The sequence below is a fragment of the Penaeus monodon genome, chromosome 1 (genome assembly GCF_015228065.2).
Source record: "Penaeus monodon isolate SGIC_2016 chromosome 1, NSTDA_Pmon_1, whole genome shotgun sequence".
Classification (NCBI taxonomy): Eukaryota; Metazoa; Arthropoda; class Malacostraca; order Decapoda; family Penaeidae; genus Penaeus; species Penaeus monodon.
Genome location: NC_051386.1, coordinates 24850189 through 24872688, shown reverse-complemented (window position 1 = coordinate 24872688; position 22500 = coordinate 24850189). Strand labels below are relative to the sequence as shown.

Below are 22500 nucleotides of genomic sequence, written 5' to 3'. Positions count from 1 at the left end.
ATCTGTGATCTTTCATTTTATAATTTCAGGTTGTGTGGAAGAAGCTAGAAGAAGTACCAAGTCAGCACAGATAACAAGATGTGCAGTGCATCCTTGCCTGTCCTTTTTCTAATTTTCTTTCCTTTTTTTCTGTGCAATTGTCTCCCTGCTCTCTCCTTATCTCCTCCCCCATTCTCTCCCCTCTCATCTCCTTTCTGCTTCTCCCTTTCCTTTGCCTTGCCCCTTTCTACACCTTTCTGCTTTCTTATTCCTATCCTTTTTTATTCTTCTGTCTTACTTCTTTCTGTGAACCATTTTTAATATTCCAGTGATGGAAAATGAAGTGCCAGGTGTATGAAACAGGATAGCAGAAGCAACTGCAGGCAGTGCTTATGTACAATTGAAAGTTATTTACAAAAGTAACTATGAAAGTGAGGTGTTCTATAAACTCTTATCTTTGATCCTTTGTCTTAGTTGCTGTTTGCAGCAAAAAGGGAAAGTCAGCCAGATTTACAGGGATAATAGAAGAGCACTACCCAGGTCTTGACTTTTTCTAGCTGTGTTTTACACTTATCCAAAACTGAGAATGTGTTTTGATCTATGAATAGCACCATTCTTTGATGTATATGCTGAAATAGGTCTTTTCAAATTCACCGAAGAGTTGGGTCCATGTCTTGCCAAAGAAAATATATTAGAATTTTTTTAGATCTTGAAACATTTCTTTTATAGAGAACTAATCCATTTGAGTCAGGCATTGCTAACCTAGTACAGACAGTTAGGAAAACTAGTATAATATAGGAATACAGTATAGAACTTAAGTAGAATTTAAACACCACATAACATATCTTGGCCCAAATCTTTGATTATAGCATGAACTATTATTTTCCTTTGTTTATCAGTTCTGATATATACTTAACCATAAAAGATGTATGGCAGGGGTTTGGTTTGCTATTTACAACTTCTATAATCAGATAATTTTTTTTCACCTTATACATATTGAGTTATGACCATTCATAGTTGACCGTGGTAGAATATCCTTTTTTGCTGAAGATAGCTCAAGCAGGCTTATGGAGACTTTGTCCAGCCTTCACAACTTTTGATTCTCACTCTTCAGGTGCCAAAGGTACAAAAAACTTTTGAAAAACTCAGAGAAATTATCTTATATCTAATGCTACATTATGTGGAATAGTCATGGTTTTGTAATTTTGTAGCATTTTAGTAGATAGGTGGTACTTACTTTCCACAAAAAATGTCAAAATGTTTATCATACTTTTATAGACTTTAAGATATCAATTTTGTGTTGTAATATGAGAAAGCTGGCTGTTGTCATTTACTTTATATACATATCATATATAATCTACACTGTATTATTTGTTTTTCAGAAAGCTGAGTACATGCGCATGTGCATAGGGATATGTGAGGGTTTGTGGACATACCCATATGTTTAATATGTGAGTGCTTGTGTGGCATGCATGTGGGCATGAGCATTTTTATGTGTGTCTCTGTGGTTAAGTCAAGGGGAAAAAACTTGGGGAAAAAAGTGTGTTTTTTGTTTTTTTTAAAACATTTCAAAAATGGGGGTTTGTTTTTTTTTTTTTTTAAAAAAAAAAAAAAAAAAAACCCCCCTTTCCAATTTTTTTTTGTTTGTTTGTTAAAAAAACCCCCCCCCCCAAAAAATTTATTTTTTTTTCAAATTTTTTTAAAAATAATTAAGGGGGTTTTTTTTTTTAAAAAAAAAAAATTATATTTTTAAAAAAAAAAAAAAAAGGGAAAAATTTTATTTTATTTTTAAATAAATTTTTATATTTATATAGGATTATATATTTATAAAAAATATAATATATATTAATAATAATAATAAAAAATTATAACATATACAAATATAATATACATATAAATATATAATAAATAAATATATTAAAAATAATATAATATATTAAATATAATATAAATATATTATATATATTGATATATGATATATTTATAATATATATATGTATATATAAATAATAATATATAATAATATATATAATGAAAAATAATAAAATATAATTAATACATATATATATATTAGAAATATAAATGATAATATATAAAATTTTTATATTTATATAATTTTATTTTATATATATATTATTATTTATATTATATAATATATATATATAATAATATATGATATATATTAATATAATATTATGATATATATATATATTTATATAAATATAAATATTATATATAGATATATGATATATATAAATAAAATATATATATAATATAATAATAATATATATAGTATATTAGTAATATAATATATATTATATATTAAAATTTAATATATTATTTTTATATATAAAAGTATATAGATATATAATATTATTATATATATTAAAATTAAGATTAATATATATATATATAAAGATAATAGATATAGGATATAATTAATAAAAGTATAATATATAGATAGATAATATATATATATTAAAATATATATATATATATATAGTATATATATAATAATTTATATAAATTTATATTATATTATATATTATTATATAGAATATTTATTAGATATATAGTAAATTTTAAAGAATAGGATATAATAAATAAATAATATAGTAATATATAATAATAAGATATAGTAAAATAGATATATAATATAGATTTAATATAAATTATTTTTATATATATATTTTATTATAATATTATAATTAATAAATAATAATTTTTAAAAATATTAAAATTTAAAACTTTTAATATTAAATAATAAATTATTATAATATAAAATTATAATACATAATAATATAATATATATATTCATATATATTATTAATAAAATTATAAAATTATTTTAATTATAGATATATTTTTAATAGATATATATTTATATAATATATATTATATATATATATATATATTATATAATTATATATATATATAATTAATATATATATATATAATGTATATATTTTAAATATAATATATATATATATTATATATATATTTAATATTTTATTATATGCTATATATATATATATATATATATATATAATTAAAATATTATTATATATTATATTATATATATTATTATATATTTTTTTTAATAATATACATATATATGTATAATATGAATATATACTTATATTATATATTATAATATATATATATATACTATATAATATATATGTATATATATGTAAATATATATATATCATATATATATATCTATATATCTATATAAAAACATAAATATATATTATTATATATATATATATTTATATTATTTTTTATTTTTTATATTTGTAAAAATATATTTTTTATATATTTATATAAAAATATAAATATTATATAATAAAATTTTAATTATATATATAATTTTTAATTAATAATATATTAATATAATATATTTATATATATATATTTATTATATTTTATATATATTATTTTTTTAAAAATTTTTTTTGTATATAATAAATATATATTATAAAATTTATTATATATATATATATTATATATATATAAAACTATTTTTTTTTTTTTTTTAAAAATTTTTTTTTTTTTTTTATTTTTTTTTTTTTTTTTTTTTTTTTTTTGTTTTTTTTGTTTTTTTTTTTCTTTCTTTACTTATATTTTATCCTTTTTTCCCCTAAACTGGTAACATTTCTGTTTTGTTGTTGTTGTGTTTTTTTTATTTTTATATATTTTTATTTATTTAAAATATTAATATATTTATATTTTTTGTTTTTCTATATTTTTTTTTTTAATTTTTTTTACCCTTTTTCCCCTTTTTTTATTTTTTTTGTATTATGTTTTAAATTGTTGAAATTGGTTTCCCCTTGTTTTTTTATTGCGTATTTTTAAAATTTAATATATTATGAATTATAAAATTTTTATATTTTTTAATATGTTTCTTTTTTATGTTTTATTATCTATTAGATTTTAAAATTTTTTTTTTTTTGTTTATTGTTTTTTTTTTATGTTTGGATTTTTTTAATTATTATTTTTTTTAATTTTTGGGTAATTATTCCCCTTTAATAATTTTAAATTTTTTTTATTAATTTATTTTTGTAAGTTCAAAGGGCCCTTATTTTTGTATTAATGTGTTTAAATTTATATTGTTTTTGTATTGTTATTTTTATCATTTATATATATATATATATATTATATATATATATTATATACGTATGTATATATATATGTATATTAGTATTTGTATATGTATATTGCTATATATTATATATATTATATAAGATATATGTAATATATATTATATATTATATATATATATATGTATATTGCTATATATTATATAATAAATATGTATTATATATTATATATATTATATATTATATATTTTATATTATATATTATATTATATATATATATATATAATATATTATATATATGTATACATATATATTATATATGTATATATATATGTAAATATACATATTTAACCCAATGCTGACAGGGAAAATGAATAAAAAAATGGGGAAAATGCTGTGCTCATTTTTTATATTTTTGTGAAATGTCTCAGCACATAGATGGCTCACAGTGCTTAGCCACAAAGGAGTCAATTACTGGATCTTGTGACCTTATCTGATTTCACCTTTCCTTGTATTGGCGGGAAAAACGAATTGTTTACTAGTGTTATGAATATCGATGGTGTTATTTTTATTGTAAATATTAGAATGAATATTATGTTATAAACAGCAAAATAAGATAGCGTAAAATATTTTCGTAAATCAATGAAAAGGGTGAAAGGGTGAGACAGACAGTACTCGTAATTGGCTCATTGGTGATTTAGTACAAGTGTAGCCATCTATGTGTACAAACAAGTAAACTTTCGTCGGGAAAGGGTTAATGTTATTGTAATATGTATATGTAATACATATATATGCAATTATATATATATATATATATATATATATTATATATTTAGATAGGTATATATATGTAAATAGATATTTAAATATGTATATATATGTATGTTATATATATTTATATACGTATATATATTATATATATTATGTATTTATGTATATATATATGTATTATATATATGATTTTAAATATGATTATATATTTGAATTATATATATAATGATATATATATGATATATATATGTATATATATATATATATTATATATATATGTATATTATTATATATATGTATTATATATATATATATATATATATAATTACTATATATATATATTACACCACCACACACACACAAATACATACATACATAAATACATATATATATATGTGTGTGTGTGTGTGTGTGTGTGTGTGTGTGTGTGTGTGTGTGTGTGTGTGTGTGTGTGTGTGTGTGTGTGTGTGTGTGTTTGTTTGTTTGTTTGTGTGTCTATAAATGACTATATATTTATGTACATATGTATATATATATTTATACACATGTATATATATTTATATACATATATATGTATATTCATTCATATATATATATATATATATGTATATATATTATATATATAATATATATAATATATATATATATATATATATATATATATATATATATATATATATATATATGTATGTATATGTATATGTATACTCATATACATGTATATATATTTATACATATATATGTATGAAGGTATGTATTATTGTACTTAGATGTTTGTGTGTAAGTACATCATCAAATAACCTTACAAGTAGTTTGGGATTCTTTTAGGTTTAACTCATTGCTGCTGCGAAAATGCTGTGCTCATATTTTATTTTTATTTTTTAAATGTCTCTGCACAAAGATGGCTCTGCTAGTGCTTTGTCACAAAGGAATCAATTAGTAGACCTTGATTTCACTTTACATTGAATTGGCAGGAAAAACATATTTTTTACTAATTCTATGAACCACGATGGTGTTATTTTTATAATAAGCATTATAATTATTGTAATGTTATAGACATTAGTAACAGCAATATAAGATAATGTAAAATATTTTCGAAAATCAAGGAAAAGTGTTAACAGGCACGTAATTGGCTTATTTGTGATTTAGTACAAGTGTAGCCATCTATATGTAAAAACAATTGATAAAGTAAACTCACAGTGGGCATGGCATGTATGTACATGCCATACCTATTGATTTGGGTTAAGTTCTTTGTATTAAAAAATTATAGAGTATAGATTAGGCAAGTATTATTTATTTAGGTTGTTTGACTGAAATGAAAATTGATTTTAATATTTGACTTCGGTTGTAATGAAAATCTTGGTTTAATTTTAAGCCACATTTGTTAACAAATATGAGATATAAGTTTTATATAATGCTTGAACAAAATGTGTTTTGACACAGAAGCTATTTGTAAACTTTCACAGTACTTGCAGCATCATATTTTAACTTATAATTTTAAAAGTAATTTGGGAATGCAAGAATCCTTTGAGATGCATATAGGAAGCAGGAGGGGCACAAATGTGTTCTGTGTAATTGTGTTTTTGGTATTTTAGGACAGATTTAGTCAACTGTTTTATTTTTTGGAATTAAGCAAGGTGATCTCTATGGCTGTTTCAAGGATGTCCATGCTTTTATTGTTAAAGAAGTGTAAGTAGGAGAGACTGTGACATTTACAGAATGAAAAAAGAATGGATAAGAAATAGCTAGTTGCATTAAAGTCAATCAAAAGTGCTCCCTTATTCAAGTAGGGGTATGTATGTAGAGGAATATTCATACTAAGCTGTGGTACAGTGGCCAGTTCTTTTCCATCCTGACTGTGACCCTAGCTGATGCCAGCACTCAGATTAATTAGTTGGCAGGGGCTGGCTGGACATAAAGCAAGGGTGTAGAAATTCCAAAACCCTGAGTTGCATGACAAACTGTTGATTATGGCAAAATTGTTATTGAATATATAAAATGTAGATATATCAGATCATGAATAACAACTGTGGTTGAAAAGATGTGTTAATGCACTTCAGAAGTGCTCATAAATTTACTTCTTTGACTTCATGGGAACCCATAGAGTGATTTTACACATTTTATAGTAGTTTTATTCAGTTGCTTAGTTTTGTATGCAGAGGTCCAGTTTGAAAAAAGCAGTTGAGCATTATGCTGCTATGGTTCATATTTATATAAGAGACTTCTGAAAATGTGGAAAGCAATGATTTGTAGCATCTTTTGTAGATTGACCTGAGATTATATTTGCTGTTTTCATCCTTTTTATCACAGAATTTACAAACAATTATTGTGATATAATTTTTTTTTGTTCCAGAAACTTACCTTGGAATGTTTAAAGTTGGAGCATGTAAAGATTTCTTAACCCTTTCCCGATGGGTAGTATTCATAGTGGCCCGGGCCCCGCTGCTGGGGGCTTATATCGTCGCCCTAGCATGCGCGACCACTCATGCCAAATACCAGCATCCCATGCCGTTTCTTCGTAATACTACGAAGATATGTTGTATTTTCAGTTTTCATTATTTTCTAAAGTCTCTACTTGCCAAACTTCCTGATAAATCAAGACTGAAGGGTATTTTTGTTGTTATATAGACTCCATAGTTGATCATTATTCAGTCTATAGTCTGAATAGAATAAGCAGTGTGCGGCATCATGGAGTTGAAATCATCGGTTTGTTGCAATTTTTTTTTTTTGCATAGTAAAAAGGAGTGTTAAAAACGACTTAATCACACTTTCAGTGGCAGAAAAATAATATTTTGCCATGATTGTAACAAAAAATAACTCATGGCATCTCCATACATACACCATGGCATGTACATACATGCCCCCGGCAGATAGTCCTGCCATGCCATGGCATGTGCGTACATGCCACCCGTCAGGAATGGGTTAATTGTGACATTCCTGAGACATAGCACATAGCGAACACTTTTGCTATGAACTTTGTCATCATCCTATTTATCATCAGCTTCATTATCTCTGTCATCCTTCTCATTATTGCTATAGTCATTGATGTAGAAAAATATTAATGGGAATGAATAACTTTAAAAGGTGAAGACACCACCTGAAGTTGTTCATTCTCTTTTATTCCATTTCTACATTTGTTGCAGTGAACTCTTTCCTTAGTCATTGATGTTGTGCTTGTGTCATTCACAGTTACATGAAACTCATCAATTATATTATCTTGTGCATTTTAAGTGGTAATGATACTGTTCATTTTTGTAAACATGACAATTTTCACTGTTATAATTTTGTATAGTAAAATGAATAAATGTGTGATTTTTTTAGGAGTGCCCAATATGTGAATAACATTTATCTTAAATCATATTCACATTTTTCCACAGGATGTACATATATTTATTTATATACTAGCTTGAATATGTGATAGATTACTGGTCTGAAATATGATACGGAAAATAAGTTAATTGGTATTAGGGTAGCAGTACCCAAGAAATTTTATTCTGCAAGTGAAGAGGTAACAGTGTATATTTATTTATAGAAAGAATATTTGTACATAACCTTTGTAAAGATGCATGCAGACAGGCTTGCATTCATGGACACAAAAGTGCATATATATATATATTATATATATATTTATATATATATTATATTGTATATATATATTTATATATATATATATTATGTATTATAATGTATATATATTATATTATATATATATTATACAGTATATATGATATATACATATATATATATATGTATAGTATATATATATATATAATATATATATATATATATATATATAATATATGTATAATAATTATATATATATTATATATATATATAATATATGTATTATTATTATAATATTATATTAATATGATATATATTATATATGATATATATTATATATATATATATATATATATAGATTATATATATATATATAATATATTATTATATATATATATATATATTATATATTATATTTATTATATATATAATATGTATATATTTATATTATAAAATTTATTATATATATATATATATATATTTTATATATATATTATAATATATAATAATATATATATATAATATAATATATATAATATATATATATATATATATATTATATATATATATATATGTATATGTATATTATATAATATATATATATATATATATATATATATATATATATATATATATATATATATATTATTATATATAAGCATGTATTAGCACACTGATATTCAAAACTTTTAAGATTCAGTTTTATATATTTTAAAATTTCATTCTATTTGTAGTTATTGCATGTGCTCGTTTTTATTGTTTGGACAAATCACTAATTTGATTAATAGTTTCTCTTGATTATTTACAGATGTGGACTTTGGAAATCCATATTATTTGGTCCTAATGGTTGACTATATATTTTTTAATTTCTCTTCATAATTTTTTTTTTAATGTCATCAGCATTGTTGTCTATGTATTGTTTGGTTTGAGGTAGAATACAATGGAAATGTATAGTGTCAAAAGAAAAAGAAGTATAGTTACTTGGAGAATGCAAAAGGAAGTTACTTTGTTGCAAAACCTTACTGCAGCTATATGTGGATAAATGTTTTTTTTGTTTGTGTTTGTTTTTATTTTTTAATGTATTGTTTGTCTTTGTGAACTGGAAGAAATGTACGTGCAAGGTGCTTGTGAGAACTCCAAGGACAATAACCTCAACTTTCATGCATTCTTGTCAGTGATGCATGATGTTACTCAGTTATACATCCCACCAGTGCTTAACAGATTTACAATATTTGAGCTCATCATTTGGTATCACCGTTTCTTTTTCTATTTTGTAGCTGATTTTGTTTTTGAAAGCAGCAGCATCTAAACATTCCAACACATGTGGACTAGTTTGAAAAGCATTTTTGATATGGGAAAAAGTTCTTATAGTTAATCTTTCCTCCTTTCTTGATTTATATTTTATATTCCTGTTTTAACAAACTATTCTGTATATATTCTTGTTATTCTATTTTTCAACATTGGTTTGTTTTGCCTAATGTTATAGGGACTGTAACATGTTCCTGAACATTTTAAGTTCATTATGTACCTTTAGTGCTGCTCAAGTTTTCTTTTGTAAAATAGTGCCTTTTTAATATAATGAAGATTATATTTTAAAAGAGTATATATATTATATATTTTTCATCCAAAGCATTTTACTCTTAGCTTTGCAGAAGCTTGTATGATAGAGGTAAACAGTGTTTTGTATAGCTGAAAACTGAAGTAAAGGAAATACATTAGATTGCTGTTTTTTTCTTATTTTTTATGAACCTTCATAAGGTAAGGAGCCAAGTACTATGAAACTTAGTTGAACCAGGATTGAAGAATATAAACTTCAAATGAATTTCCTTATTTATAATCCCCCCCCCCCCTCCAATCCCATGCCCATTGTTGCACTGGGCCTCAGCCCTTGGTTTTGCAGTCTCCTCTTCCCCATCCTTTCCTTTTCCTTCTCTTTCCCCCAATCCCTTGCCCATTGTTGCCGTGGGGGTCTTAGGAGACAATGACTAATAGCCTATGCTGGGGATCTCCCCTGCCTTGGCCCTCAGCCCTCGACCTAACTAATTTTGTATCCCCCCCCCCCCAATCCCTTGCCCGATGTTGTCATGGGGGGCTTAGGAGTGAGGACTGGGACCCAATGCTGGAGATCGCCCCTGCCTTGGGCCTCAGCCCTCGACTAATTTTGCATGGCCTTTTTTCCCCTACTCCTTTTTTGTTTCTGTCCTTTCCCAAACCCTTCTACTATCTATCTAAGGTGTGAGAGCCATGCTGAAAGTATGAAAGGATGACTTTGTGCCAGTCTTGAATGGCCTGAGAGAGCCATGGGCATGGTATTCCCGTTTTAGTTGTCTAGCCCTTAAACCCTCAAGGGGACCCTGAGGGGTGGACTGTTTCTCTCCCCAACTCCATCTTACCATGAAGAGGTTATAACTTATAATGGCAATGAGGCTTTCCCCTTCATCAAATAGCCCACCAATTCAAACTCTCCCAATTCCCTGAACCCAGGCTCTCCTTTGACCATGGATCTGAACACTGCAACAACTTCACCCTCCTCAATGCCGACTAGTATATTACCTTCCTTTTACTGTTCACATTGGTGGAGAATCCTTCCCTGTCCGACCATATCAACCTCCTCCCCGTTCAGTGCCAAAATTGTTGGCGTTTAGGACATCCTGCCAAACATTGCTGTTCCACAGCCAGATGTCCTCTATATGCCCATCCTGGTCATACTCAACCAAACTGCTCTGCACAGTCACGCACATGTGCCAACTGTGGCGGCCTCCAATAATACACCCCTTGTTCTTACTCCTTCTCAACAAAGCCCATCCCCCACAGCCCATCCCCACTAGCTCCAGCTCCACCCACATTAACCCTCCTTCCACTCCTTCCTGGTTACACATGTGAATCCCATATGTCACAACCATGCCTTTTCCCAGATCCTCCACCTCCTGATACTACTCCTGATACAACACCACCTTCCCCCTCTCATTCCTTATCTCACCCCATAGCTCGTCCCCCTTCAAATTCTCCAACACGCACTGTAACGGTTATCACTCATAGATAAACTAAAGTATAGCTCTCCTACACTGGAATATTCGTGGTTTCCATTCTCATAGACCTGACCTTTGTTATATCCTTTCCTCTTATAACTCGTCTATTATGTGCCTCCAAGAGACTTTCCTACACATGCTCCTATACCAGTCCCCAACTACTATTTTGTCTCATCTTCACACTCCCTTTAGGTCTCGTCTATACTTATCCACCAGAAAACACCGTATGTCATACTCCCTTCCAAACCACTGTCCCGTGCACACTTGTTCGCATCTTTCTTCGCCGTTGGATAACACTTATTTCAGGCTACTTTTCCATTACCCACCCCACTGACTTTGTTGCCTTTGAAAATCTAATTCCACAACTTTAGCCACCTTTCCTAATAGTTGGTGATTTTAACTGCCGCCACACTCTTTGTGGTGATTCTATCACCAATTCCCATGGCCGATCCTTGGAACGCTTCCTCTCTACAACTGACATTATTCTTAATTCAGATCCCACACACACTTTGGTATACGCACGCAATCTTTTTCATACACTGATCTCTCTATGCTCCTCTTCTCTTCATTTAGATTTCCATTGGTCAGTTCTAGACCACTTCTCCTTTCTCCTACTTCATATGTACCACTTCCTAACTCCCCACACTGGTGCTTTGATAGAGCTGACAGGCGTACTTCCACTTCACGCACTGCTATTCTTACACCCACCCCCTTCTCATCCCTTTCAGATAAGATACAATATTTCACAACTACAGTCCTAAGAACTGCCTAGACAGCCATTCCTCGAACCTCAAGACCTTTACCTCTAGATGTGTTCCATGGTGGAATTCCGATTGCACTAAAGCACTTCGCTTGACGCGTGCAGCTTGGAACAGTTACCGCTACAAACGAGGCACACCAAGTCAACTATCAACGCTTATCTCTTTTAAAAGAGCATCCGCCCGTCTTCCAACCAGGAACAGTAAAATAAATAGCTGGTGAAATTTCCTTAATTACATGTACATCCATCTCTACTGTTTGGCGCCGGACCCAAAAATTATCAGGCAAACATCCCCTCTATCTAGCCCCCGTCCTCCATATTCGAGATACTCTCATCTCGGATCCTCGCAAATGAACTAGGTGACTATTTCAGCCAGGTCAGTAGTGGTGCCCACTTTTCTTCACAATTTTCTTTTTATTAAGACCATCAGGGCATGCACTCCCATCATCTTCACTCTATCCTCTGCTGAGTCCTATAATGCTCCTTTCTCTTCCTCTAAACTCAATGCTACCTTACAGTCATGCCGCAACACCCATAAAGACCCTGACTATTTTCACTACCGTATGCTCGGACACCTACCATCTTCCTCTCTATCCTTTCTATGAAATATTTTCAACCACATATGGATGCCAGGAAATTTTCATTCTCATTTGCGAGAAGCTCTCATCCTTCCCTTCTTGAAACCCAATAAAGCGGGTACCCTCCCTCAAGATTACCACCCCATCGCTCTAACTAGATGCTTGTGCAAATTACTAGAGCGAATGGTTAACTTCCGCTTAATTTGTTAACTTGAATCTCGCAATCTTTTCTCTCCTTCCCAGTTTGGTTTTCGCCGTGCCCGAAGTACAGCTGACCCCCTTGCTCATTTCGAGACTTACATTACATCTGTATCTGCACGCCATGAATCCGTATTAGCCATATTCTTTGATCTAGAAAAAGCATATTCTCCAAAAATTGCCCTCCCTATGCATATGTGGAAACATGGGTGTCTTTATAAAGTCTTTCCTCTCCAAATGCACTTTTCAGGTCAAAATTGCCTCTTCAATATCATTTCCTCAGGCAGTGTGCTCAACACCACTTTATTCCTTTTTGCCGTTAATGCCATTGTTTCACTTTTACCACCAGGAGCCCAATCATCACTAAATGTTGATGATTTAACCATCTTCGCCTCTGGCACATCCATGCCAAATCTCCACCAGTTCTTATAGTCTACAATATCAGCAGTATCTTCCTGGGCCACTAACCATGGCATCTGCTTTTTTACCTCCAAATCTTTCTCCATCCTTCACTCTCGCACACGTGTAGGTCCCCAACCTCCACTCTTATATGACACTCCACTGCAATACCGTTCTTCTGGCAAATTCCTTGGTGTTATTTTTTACTCCAAATTGTCCTGGCGAGACCATATCTTTCACATTAAAGAAAAAGCTCGCCGCCGCCTCATAAACTGTCCCATATATCCTGGAGCTCAGATCACAAAACTTTACTTCATCTTCATGTTACCCTGATCCTCTCCACTCTCGATTATGGATGCCCTATCTTCTCCTCTGCCTCAACCTCCCTCCTTGCTCATCTTGATACAATCCACCATTGCAGTCTTTGCTTGGCCCTAGGCTTCTTCCGCTCCTCTCCAGTTGAGAGCCCTTACACTGAATCAGGCATGCCATCTCTCTCTCGACGCCTACCCTTCTCTCTCTCCGATGTTATGCTCAATTCTACCAGTTTTTCCTTGCTAAACTAATTATCCCACGATCCCTGTTTTCTACCTTTGCTTCTTCACGCTTACCTACTTCTTTCTCCATTTACATGGGTACCCTCCTCTCCCATTCCCCCTTTCCCCATCTCCGACCTCTTCCATTATCTGTCCATTCTGCCCCTCCATGGCTTACACCTTATTTGCTCCTCTGTTTTCCCTGACCCCCCAAAATAGGATACCCCCCCCCCCTCCTGCTGTACTCATCCATTTCCTTGACCATGTCTCCATTCATTCCTCCAGTATTCATGTTTACACGGATGGCTCTAAATTAACCTCCAGTGCTGGTTTTGCAGTAACCTTACCAACTCGCACTTTCAAATACTCCCTCCCTCCTGAATCCAGTGTCCTTGCTACAGAACTGTAAGCACTTCTTTTTGCCCTAAAACACATATACTCACTCCCTCCTTTACTCTTTCACTATTTTTACTGACTCCCATAACCCATTAACTCTCATAAAGTCAATTCACTCGACCAACCCCCCTGTCTGTAAGATCCAGAACTGGTTGTTCTACCTATCCACACGCCATAAAACTATCGGATTTTGCTGGATGCCCAGCTATGTTGGAATCCCTGGCAATGAACAGGCAGACACTCTAGCACGCAATGCCGCTATGTCCACATCACGCCAACCACGTTTCACATGTATTCCAGCCACGGATTATTACCCCCATTTTTAGACCTTGTATAACCGATGGCAATCTTTCTGGTCAAGTCTCTGCACTAATAAATTGCATACTATAAAACTATCAATCTCCTCTTGGTCAGTTCCATTCATCGAAATAGACGTTGGGAGACAGCTCTCGCCTGTTTACGTATTGGCCACACCCGACTAATACACTCCTATCTAATGTCACATTCTGATCCACCCCTATATTCCCAATGTAATGTCCCTGTTTCAGATCCACAGATTCTGTTGTCCTGTCTACACTTTGATGCAGCCCGTACCTCTGCATTCCCCCACCTATCCTCCCTTCACCGACCTCCCAACCTATCAGACATCCCTTCAGAATCTCACACTTTCTGCTTTGACAACATGTTCTTCCTCAGATGCATACATATCCTTCACCTAATTTAATCCCCTTACCTAACCCTACCTTAACCCATTCACTCATCAACTCCTTCGCTCACCTTTAACTCTCTCAATATTAATCTAGATAGTTGACATAGCAACTAACTACTAACTCAACCGCCTTTCACTTCCCTTTACTGTGCTTCCTATTGTGCTACATGACCTTAGATGTTTAGTACATTTATTTTACTTTTAACCATTAACCCTTTGTTCCTCCCCTTTTCATTTCTCTGTCTTCTCCAACCCCTTCTACTATTTATTTCCTAAGGTGTGAGAGCTGTGAAATGAATTAAATGAAAATCTGCCTTTGTGCCAGTCATGAATAGTTTGGGCAAGCCCCACTGATTCAAATTCTTCCGGTTCCCTGACCCCAGGGTCTCTTTTGACCATGATTCTCAACACTGCTACTACTACCCCTCCTCAACGCCTACGATCACACTATCCACCCAGGTCAACACTCATCCTCCAGAAGACATACCAACTGTCCCAACATTCTCTACTGCATCGCCACTCCCACAACTTTCTTCACCAACTACCCCTTCCTCCCAATCCTTTTACTATACCCACCTCTACAAACTTCTTAAATGCTCTATTTAGCTAACCAAATGGGACTGATTTTTTTGTGATCGCCCCACAGCTCTTTACTCTGACAACGCTCTCCTCTTCCAGCAATGTCTCCAAAAACAAGCAGGCAAAGCTTCATTCTGCAACTGCGGAATGAAGCTGTGTAGACGACTAACTCACCTGCCTCATGGACTATGATGCAGTATCAGTACAATGCTACAGCACTACCCCTAGAGGCCGTCGTAAGAACCCCACCAATATTGCCAAGATTATTTTCCGTAGACATGAAATGTATATATTGGCAAGAATCCTTCCCTGTCCGACCATATCAACACTGCCGTTCCACAGTTTGATGCCCTTATGTGCTCAACCTGGTCATAATCGATCAAACTGCTGTGCACTGTCACGCACATGTGCCAATTGTGGCGGCTCCCAAGTGTATTTTATAGGGGCTGCCCCACCTACAAGCTTGTGTCTGAGGTGGCAACTCTCAGATTCAGACTTGGCTTCACTCTGCGCGAAGCCAGACAGGAAGTATATCGACGAGTTTTTTTTTACCAATAATGTTACTCGGTCTGCCCCTCCTCCTCCCTCCCAAGATGTTCCCACATCCTCCCCTATACCCATTCATCCTCCATCTTTCATTCCCACTTCTACCCCCTACCTCTCTTAGTCAAATTCTTTTGCCATTCTAAATCCAGACACTCCAGTCTCTACCGCAGCTCCAACACCTAGATCCTCCTCGTGCTACCCGCAACGGACCATCTAAAAGTTCCACCCCTTCTTCTACCACAAACTCGCCTCTACCTACCTCTGCCTCTACTCCTCTGACACAAGTCTATTCTCTCCATAAGAAAACATTTGTTTCTCAAAACTCCACAACCGACTCCATTACAGAAAGTATTTAAGATATTCAAAACTACCTGCTTAAGTCCCTAAATCGACATAGAAACCCCTCATCCACCCTCCAATTTCACAACTTCCACTCCCTCCACATTCAAAGTGACTGCCAATATCCATCCTCCTCCTACTCATATTCCTCTACACCCCTTCCTCCTACTCCCTCCTAACACAGCCCGTTCCCCTCATTCTGCTCCTACATTATCTCGCCATCCATCCCCACTACCCCTTCCAGTCCCTCCTGGATACACATGTGAATCCCTTATGTCACAACAATACCCTTTCCCAGATCCCCCACATCTTGGTACTACACTCCCTCCTCTCATTCCTTATCATACCCCCCCCCCCCCGTGGGAGCTAGGGGGTGAGCTTAGGAGGCAGAGAATGAGGCCCAATGCGATCACCCCTGCCTCTGACCAGACCTCACCTAATTTTGAATGGTCTTTTCTTCTCCCCCATTCCTTTTACTTCTCTACTTCAACCCCTTCTATCCATTTATCCTAATTGTTAACTAACTTTTACCCTTTTCGTCATAGTTCTTTTATCATAATGCTATATGACCTTTGTCTAGCACATTTATTTGTTTTAACCATAACTATTCTCGGAATCCACAAACATCGCCTTATGGACGAAAAACCATATTCGGGGGCTTTGCTTCCAAGCATCACCCTATGTCTGTATTTTGAATATGACGCTAATGACCTAATAAATTTCAGTGAATAAATAAATCCCTCTTTTAGTCAACTTATCCTAATCGGTAACTCATTTTTACCTTTTTGCAGCAATACTTTATCATCGTGCTATATGACCCTTGATGCACATTTATTTGTTTAACCATCAACCCTCTAGCTCCTAACATGCATTGTTATCACTCGTAGATTAACTCTCCTACGGTTTCCGTTCTCACAGACTTGATCTTTGTCATATGTTTTCCTCTTATAACTCATCCATTATCTGCCTCCAAGAGACTTATCTTATACATCCTTCTATACCAATTCCCATTTACCATTTTATCTCTAACTCACACTCCCTCTATGTCTTGTCTATACATATCCATAAAAAACACCATGTACTATACCTCCCTTTCAAACCATTATCCTTTGCATCTTTCTTCGCCACTGGATCACAGTTGTTTCAGTTTACTCTTCCCACCCCCTGACTTTGTTGCCTTTGTAACTCAAATTTCCCAACTCCAGCCACCTTTCCTCATAGTTGGTTACACTCTTTGGGGGTGATTCCACCACTATTACTTGTGGCTGATCCCTCTCCACAACTGACCTTATTATTCTTAATTCAGATCGCCCCACACACTTTGACATGCACACGCAATCGTTTTCATGCCTTGACCTCTATATTCTCTATATTCTCTTTCTCTCCATTTAGATTTCCATCAGTAATTTCTAGACCACTTTTCCTATTGTGACCACTTCCCAGTCCTCCTTTTTCCTACTTCTTATGTCCCATTTCCTAATCCCACACACTGGTGCTTTGATAAAGCTGACTGGCATACTTTCATTTCACTCTCTACTATTCCTACCTATCCATTCCTCTTCTCTTCCATTTCGGATATGCTTCAATGTTTCACTGTCCCAAGAGCTCCCTATATATCCTTTCCCCGAGCCTCAAGACCTTATACTTTCAAATTTGCTGGGTGCCCAGCCATGTTGGAATCCCTGGGAATGAACAGCCAAATATTCTAGCACACTCCACATCACACCAACCATGTTTCTTATGTATTCCAGCCATGGATTATTACCTCCACATTAAGACCTTCCTCTATACCCAATGGCAATCTTTTCGCACTAATAAACTACATATTGTAAAACTGTCGATCTCCTCCTGGTCAGCTCCATTTCATTGAAACAGACACTGAGAGATGGCTTTTGCCCGCTTATGTATTGGCCACATCCTTCTAACTCACTCCAATCTGATGTCATGTTCTGATCTACTCCTATGTTCCCTATGTTCCACGCATTTGGTTGTCCTGTCCACGCTTTACTGCAGCCCATACCTCTGCTTTCCAATGCATGTTCTCCTTTCAATGACCTTCAAACCTGCCAGACATCCTTACGGAATCCCATACTTTCTGCTTTGACAACCTGTTCTCCTTCCTCAGATGCATACATATCCTTCACTTGATCAATACCCCTTAATTAATCGTACCTGAACTCCTTTCACTCATCCCCTCCTTTACCCATCTTTAACCTTTCCAATATTACTCTAGACTGTTGATGTATAGCAACTAATAACTAACTCAACCCCCCACCCTACCCTTTCTAATACTGTACCTTACTATAGTGCTTCATGACCTTAGATGTTTATTACATTTATTTTGTTTTTAACCATTAACCAGTATACTTCCAAATGTGTTCCATGGTGAAATTCTGATTGCACCAAAGCACTTTGCTTAAAACGCGCAGCCTACCAAAGCACTTTGCTTAAAACGCGCAGCCTGGAACAGTTATCGCTACAAGTGAGGCACCCCTAAGCAGCTATCAGCCCTTATCTCTTTAAAAGGGCATCCGCCTGTCTTCGTCGTACAATCCGGAACAGTGAAACAACTAGCTAGCAAAATTATGTTTCCTCACATAATTCTGTTTAGCTGTTTGGCGTTGAATCCATAAATTATCAGTCAAACATCCGCCCCCCCCCATCCAGCCCCTACATATTCGAGATACTCTTACCTCTGATCCAAGTTGCTAATGAACTATTTCAGTTAGGTCAGTAATGGCTCTCGCCTTTCTCCACATACCTCTTCCTTTATAACCATCAAAGAATGTACCCTCATCACCACCCTGTTCTCTGTCGAGTCCTTTTTCTTCCTCTGAACATGCTCCGACACCTTCCATCTTCCTTTCTATCCTTCCTCCTAACTATTTTTAACCACATATGGACGACACGAAATTTTCCTCCTCATTGGCGAGAAGCTTTTATCCTACCCTTCTTGAAACCCAATAAATCGAGTACTCTCCCTCAAGATTTCCACTCCCCTCCATCGCTCTAACTAGCTGCTTCTGGAAACTAATAGAACGAATGTTTACCCTGATAACAAAGACTCGTGGAAAACACATGAAAAACATGGCCAGTGGACCGTGGAAAACACGCCTTTTTTTCACGTGAAAGCCACGGCTTTTTGCACAAACGCGCCACGTGGTATGATGGGCAAGATTTCCATGAGGTATCCACGTGCAAAATACACAAGATCTTTGGTACGAGTTGTTCATGTGATATTGGACTAAAAACCCACGTAAAATCCATGTGTTTTCCTAGTGATATCCACATCATTTCCCACGTCTTCAGGGTCTGGCTTTTCAATTTTCTCCCGAACGGTAACGATGCAACCGACCTGAGGAAATTCAGTATATTATATATGATTATTATTTTTTTCTTTATATATACACACACACACACACACACACACACACACACACACACACACATATATATATATATATATATATATATATATATATATTATACATATGAATTATTGATTTAACATGAAAAAAGCGTAATTACCTTCTATCACGTGCACAAAAAGCGATGACATGCATCAAACTGCTTTATACCACACTACGTACACTATGTGTACATTCAGTACACGCTCGCACACACACACTGTGTCCGCACACACAGCGGCAAAGACAGTTCAAAATCTGGCATCCAGGGGCGTCACTTAAGGGGGCGTTCACCCCCCCCCCCCCAACTCTTAAAAAAGCCTCTTTTTGCAGGGCAAAATCTAGTTCTGCAGGGCAAATTTTCTGGTATTTATAATTTATAATTTCCTACCAATAATGCGATATATAATACTGGTTGATGGTTCATTCCGGGCTATTTATAAAGAGCTATAGTGAGCATTTTCTTTTTCGTGATTTGCAGGGCAAAAATTATTTTTTCAGGGCAAATTTACCCGTCATCCCCCCAACTCATAACATGAAGTGACGCCCCTGCTGGCATCAGTCATGATATTATACAAAACGTATATGATCTGCTTGATCTCTGCATGTTAACTAACCTTTAGAGCTGAATTTTCCTGGGTAAAGTAAATATATCACGACAAAATCGATGAAAACAAAAGGTTTGGAAGAGAAGACGACGGAACTCTAAGCTTTCAAAATGGCGGTTAACACAATAATTTGGCGCGAATAATTTGGTTCCAGATCCGACCGCCAGCGCTAGAAGGGCTCGGAAGTCTCGACTACACTCGGGCTCCACTTTACACGGTCGACGATCATTATTCAGAATATCATGCAAGCTTTTTTGGAAGAATGTGCGGTGGATGCAAGTTTGGTTTTCGCACCAAAGGCAAAAAAGTCTACCAAGAAAAAATTTTTTTTTTTGCTTTTGTTTTTGGATTTATTTTTCATTCAGCAAGTATTATGTATAGAGGGACTCCCCGCCGCCAAGGTTACTATGTGGTCTTGCAAAAAAACTTGATGGAGCCGCTGTCTAAAATTAAATTTTCAAAGTGGCAGGCATGGAATTCACGTGGTATTCTCGTGCATAAAAGCCACCATGAGACCAGGTGAAGAAGGAGAAATGGACACGTGGAAATCATGTGGTATTCTCATGCATAATGCCACCAAACAATACCCGAAAAAAACAAGAGGAGAACGATGAAATGAACACGTGGTATTCTCGTGCATTATGCCACCAGACAATGTCGGAAAAACCAAGGGAGGAAACGAGAAATGAACACGTAGAAATCACGTGGAAAACATGTCCTGAACAAGACTATCACGAGTTGGCCAGTTGACCACGTGTTTTCCACGATCCATTGTTGTCAAGGTAACTTCCGCTTAATATGGTATCTTGAATCTCATCTCCACCATCACTCCTCCAGGTAGCAGAACACCCTTCATGGATGGATCATTCGATCCTATGTGATCCCACAAAATCCATGAGGGTAACAGACAGAGGTAGTCTGATTTTGTGAAGAATGACTCCTCTAGACATTGTTTCAGAGAGTGCCAGTGGGTCATAACCGGTGGCGTCTGAGTACCATCTGGCCGAGGAGGAGGGTTCTTGTTTCCTCTCTGGGAAGCTGCAGGAGAATGGTAAGTCCTGTAGCGTTGGACCTATGCCTCAAGAGTCAGCTAGTCTGTCAGCAAGCTCATTTCTTCTGATGCCTATGTGGCTGGGAACCCAGAGTATGATGATTCTTCTACCCTGAGCAAGAATCCTCTGCGCTATGGTAAGCAAAACCATTGGGCATGCAGTGCTGTAGACAGTCAATGGCTGCTCTAGAACCTGTATGTATGACCACATGTCCTTCCCTCAGGGATGCGTGGGCAAGGGCTCCCATGATCGCAACTACCTCTGCCTGTTCGTCTCATGGATTTTGTGGGATCACTTTCTGCAAAGCCAGCGCCTACAGTCCACACAGGACCGACTGATCCATCCATGAAGAGTGTTCTGCTACCCGGAGGAGTGATGGTTGCAATGATCCTTTCGGCTTCTGCCTTCAGACTAGGGATGGGGTATTGGTTCTATCTTCTTGACAAGCTCGATCAAAGTTTGTGCCCACAGCAGGGCTTCAATATAGTCAGGGTGGGGGGAGTCCATGCCCTTAGCAAGTAGTTGTTCTTTGAGCTGATAACATATCAACACCCTGGTTGTGAGTGGCAGTCACGAGTTGTTTGCAAATAGCTCATAATCTTGTTCTAGGCGACTGAGTATTTGTTGTCTTGTGTTTGTGTCTGGATAACCTTTGAAATAAACTTTCATGAAGAGGTTGAGGACCTGGTGGCACCCAGAATGGTCCTGGTAGCTTCATTTTGAATTATCTCCAATTTTACTTTTAGTCTTAGCTTGGTGGTAATCAGGGCGACAGAAGCACAGTTCACAATGGGACGGAGGGCATATACATAGAATGATCTTAGTACTTTATGTGTCTCCCAGTCATTGCTCTCGTGACAGACAGTCTTGCTTTGGTTCGGTCAACAAGATACTGGTCCTCCTTTTGGAAGGAGAGAGTCTGGTTTCCCTTGCTTGTGCCTGAACGG

At 34.3% G+C, this 22500-nt stretch overlaps 1 protein-coding gene across 1 annotated transcript in view; it reads left to right on the top strand.

Moving 5' to 3' along the window:
* Nucleotides 1–1337, top strand: part of LOC119576307 — an 85420-nt gene extending 84083 nt beyond the window's left edge. Inside the window, exon 12 of the mRNA XM_037923930.1 lies at nucleotides 30–1337. Within this exon, the coding sequence (XP_037779858.1) occupies nucleotides 30–74 (45 nt within the window). The 3' untranslated portion in view covers nucleotides 75–1337. The remainder of the gene's footprint in view (nucleotides 1–29) is intronic.
* Nucleotides 1338–22500: the final 21163 nt, after the last annotated feature.